We start from the raw sequence: 4,277 nt of genomic DNA, 5'->3' as shown, positions 1-4,277 counted from the left end.
GAAGGACAGATGCATTATGCAAATGAATGTTTCAAATCTATTTCAGTTTCCAAGTAGGCTCCCATTATAATATATTTTGTCCTGCATGAGCTTTCCTTTATAACAACTAGGTGGTGCTTATATTTGTCCTATTTCACACGTGTGAATTAATAATGTTTATTTTTTAAATATCCCAACTCCCCCTGAGACAGCCTCGGAGAGGGGGGTCACGGCCAGGATCTGCCATTACCAACTGCGACCCTGGAGCAATTAGGGTTAAGTGCCTTGCTAAAGGGAACATCGACAGGTGTTTCACCGTGTCGGCCTGGGGATTTGAACTAGCAACCTTTTGTTTACTGGCCCAACACTCTAACCGCTAGCTACATGCCACCCCTTTAATAACATCAAACAGCAACTGTTTACTCAGATCACTAATGTATGGCAACTTTTATGTCACACCACTATTATATTTTTATTCTGATGATGATCAGATATAATGAACTGTCTGTTCACTCATGCTTGGTCTCTCATATAAGTTCCTCTAATCAGTTAGTGAACACTTCTCTAAACTAAAGCTGGTAGGATTCCTCTGGTAGTGTTGTCTGTCCTCTGTGACTATACCACCGATGTTAAATCTGAGATCAACATGTTTAATAAAGGAATATACAACATGGATCACTATCACTACTGCTGCTGCTGTTGTCTTTCATATGGACAATATGGAGGAATACTAGCAACACTGATCTAATGCTGGACTGTACCTACACTATAGGAGAAAACCTGATACACAGAGGGCAAAATACTAATCTGGATATAAGAGACAATTCATATTTGTATGATCTAGAAACAGCTAATATGAAGTGTTTGTTCTACCTGGAAGATGTTAAAGTGTATCTGTGTTGATTATGATTCTGTATGAGTGATCTTCACTGTAACATCTGCATCAACACAACACAGAGAGGTTTTTGTACCAGCAGTAATAGGGATTGTATCACTGTGGTGGACTTTTGGTAGCGGCACCAGACTTGATGTTGGAAGTAAGTAAACCCCAAATTAACTGTTATATTCACGTTTTGATGTCATGTTTCAATTTCTCTATACATTTTGCCTTGACTCTGAGGATTTTTCAAATGAACTTTTTTAGATGATTTAAACAAAATACACAAGTCCTACACATACTATGGCCAATATGAATGTTATTACGTCTAATCAAATTTGACCTGCCTTTAAACTATAACAGTGATTAGCCTACATTTTAGATTAGTGTTATGAAAAAACATTATGCACCTACAGTAGTAGGAAATGTACTAGAAAAAGTCAGGTTTGGTCAATGTTAAGGAAATCAAAATGAAAAACACTTTATTTCTAATTGAGTAGATGAAATCATTTCTGAAAAGTATTCATACTATATCAGAGTTAAATATTTGAACCACAGTCTAAAGAAATTAAGCTTGCCAAATGTGCAGGATGTTTTTGTACGAGCAGTAATAGGGATTGTATCACTGTGGCATACTTTTGGTAGCGGCACCAGACTTGAGGTTGGAAGTAAGTAACACGCTCTTTGATATTTCTTTCAGATTATTTTTGGGGGTATTTTACGTTGTGAAATTCTGTCTCTATGGAAATATTGCTTTTTTACATATTTTACTTCCTAAAATTTTTTTTTTTTCTATTACTTTTGACTAAGCCTTCTTTTAAATTAAATGTTATTTAACCAATATGTTCAAATGAAAGTGTTTATTTAAATGTGTGGTTTGATGGACTGCAGAGGATAGTTCTAGTATGATAACTATTTAATAATATGGAATATAGTTGTTGCATTGTGTATTACTGTTTGTGTGAGAGTTTAAAGTATATATTTTTATTATCTTTAACTCAAATATTTTGGTTAAATGTGGCTTTTGACTGAGCCTTCTTTCAAATAAATATTTATTGAATCAAAATGATAAATTGTAGGTTTATTTGTATGTCTGATTTGTATAATTGCAGAATATCACTCCTAACTCTGGTATAATAACTAATAGTATTGTATATAGTATTCACCATTGCTGCATTGTGTTCATGGTAGACTTCACTGTTAGTGTGAAGACAAAGGGTCTCAGTTATGGTTGTAACTGACTTCATAATCTAACATGGATGATATGTGATGAAAATACTATGAATATGACTAGGCTATTCTGATCAGATCCAATACTAAACAATATCTGAATGACATGTATAACTGACACCATATGACTAGTAACTCTAGTTATTTAAACACTTTATACCTGTTTGGTTCATAAATCTGCTCTGTATCATATTACTTTAGTGTTTTCTCCACATCTTTTAAACTATCTAACTTTAACATTCATATTTAGAGGGCATTTCTAATTCACTATATTTTGTTGTGTCCTTTGCTGAAGATAATCTCTTACTGTAGCTGTACTTGATGTAGTTACTTAGTTGATGTGTTCTGTTTGTTCCAGGTAACAGTGCCCCCACCCTCACACTCCTGCCCCCCTCTAGTGAGGAGCTGTCCAGTACAACAACAGCCACACTGACATGTCTGGCCAACAAGGGCTTCCCCTCAGACTGGACCATGAACTGGAAAGTGGACGGGACCAGCAAGACGCAGGAGGCCAGTTCTAGGGTCCTGGAGAAGGACGGCCTGTACAGCTGGAGCAGCACCCTGACTCTCACTGGCCAGGAGTGGACCAAGGCAGGAGAGGTGACCTGTGAAGCCCAGCAGAAATCCCAGASTCCAGTCACCAAGACCCTGAGGAAGGCTGACTGTTCTGGGTAGGACCCCTCAGTCACACACCCCTGTGGAGAGAGGCTGCTGGTTCCTCTGCTTTGACTCTGTTCTGAGATCAGATATTCTGTCTTATTGATCACTGACATGTAGACTAACAGAGGGCTTTGCTTGAGTTCATGAGTAAATCCTCTCTGTAGACTGAGGTTGTATCAGTGTTAGATGTGATGTGTTCTGTTTTATTACTATTAGATACTGTAGGAATATTTGTTTTGATGCTTTGATAAATAGATGAAAATAAAGATTTCCCTTTGGAACAAATACTTTTGTCTCTTTTAATAATTAGACATTTGTCTTAAATGTTGTCGAATGGTATAGACATATATTAATAAAGCCTGATTCACAGTTTCTTTGAAAACTATCAGACCTAAATGTCATTGCTTAGTTATGTATGTTCTCACTTGAAACCACATCTTCAACCATCAAATCAAATCAAATGTTAGTCACATGCGCCAAATACAACAGATGTAGACCTACAGAGAAATGCTTAAGTACGAGCCCCTAACCAACAATGCAGTTAAAAAAAAATACGGATAAGAATAAGAAATAAAAGCAACAAGTAATTAAAGAGTAAAATAACAGTAGCGAGACTATATACAGGGGGGTACCGATACAGAGTCAATGTGCGGGCACCAGTTAGTTGAGGTAGTATGTACATGTAGGTAGAGTTATTAAATTGACTATGCATAGATGACAACAGAGACCAGCAGTGGTGTAAAGAGCGTGAGAGGGGGGAGGGCATTGCAAATAGTCTGGGTAGCCATTTGACTAGATATTCAGGAGTCTTATGGCTTGGGGGTAGAAGCTGTTTAGAAGCCTCTTGGACCTAGACTTGGCACTCCGGTACCACGTGCGGTAGCAGAGAGAACAGTCTATGACTAGGGTGGCTGGAGTCTTTGACAATTTTTAGGGCCTTCCTCTGACACCGCCTGGTATAGAGGTCCTGGATGGCAGGAAGCTTGGCTCCAGTGATGTACTGAGCCATACACATTACCTTCTGTAGTGCCTTGTGGTCAGAGGCCGAGCAGTTGCCATACCAGGCAGTGACGCAACCAGTCAGGATGCTCGATGGTGCAGCTGTAGAACCTTTTGAGGATCTGAGGACCCATGCCAAATCTTTTCAGTCTCCTGAAGGGGAATAGGTTTTGTCATGCCCTCTTCACGACTGTTTTGGTGTGCTTGGACCATGTTAGTTTATTGGTGATGTGGACACCAAGGAACTTGAAGCTCTCAACCTGCTCCACTGCAGCCCCATCGATGAGAATGGGGGCGTGCTCGGTCCTCTTTTTCCTGGAGTCCACAACACTCTCCTTTGTCTTGATCACATTGAGGGAGAGGTTGTTGTCCTGGCACCACATGGCCAGGTCTTTGACCTCCTCCCTATAGTCTCGTCGTTGTCGGTGATCAGGCCTACCACTTTTGTGTCATCATCAATTTTTAATTTATGGTGTTGGAGTCATGCTTGGCCATGCAGTCATGGGTGAACAGGGAGTACAGGAGGTGACTT

General features: G+C 39.3%; 1 gene segment (V, D, J or C); it reads left to right on the top strand.

The window, feature by feature from the left end:
* Positions 1 to 898: 898 nt before the first annotated feature.
* LOC111981950 (Ig kappa-b4 chain C region-like) lies at positions 899 to 3,033 on the top strand (the record flags this gene model as incomplete). The annotated part of the segment is given in 2 exon segments: positions 899 to 1,016; positions 2,445 to 3,033. Coding segments are annotated over 2 exon segments (435 nt in total), but the record flags the coding sequence as incomplete, so codon positions are not given.
* Positions 3,034 to 4,277: the final 1,244 nt, after the last annotated feature.

Source organism: Salvelinus sp. IW2-2015, linkage group LG3 (assembly GCF_002910315.2).
Source record: "Salvelinus sp. IW2-2015 linkage group LG3, ASM291031v2, whole genome shotgun sequence".
Taxonomy (NCBI): domain Eukaryota; kingdom Metazoa; phylum Chordata; class Actinopteri; order Salmoniformes; family Salmonidae; genus Salvelinus; species Salvelinus sp. IW2-2015.
The sequence above is the reverse complement of the archived record's forward strand: the minus strand, read 5'-3'. Positions and strand labels throughout refer to the sequence as shown.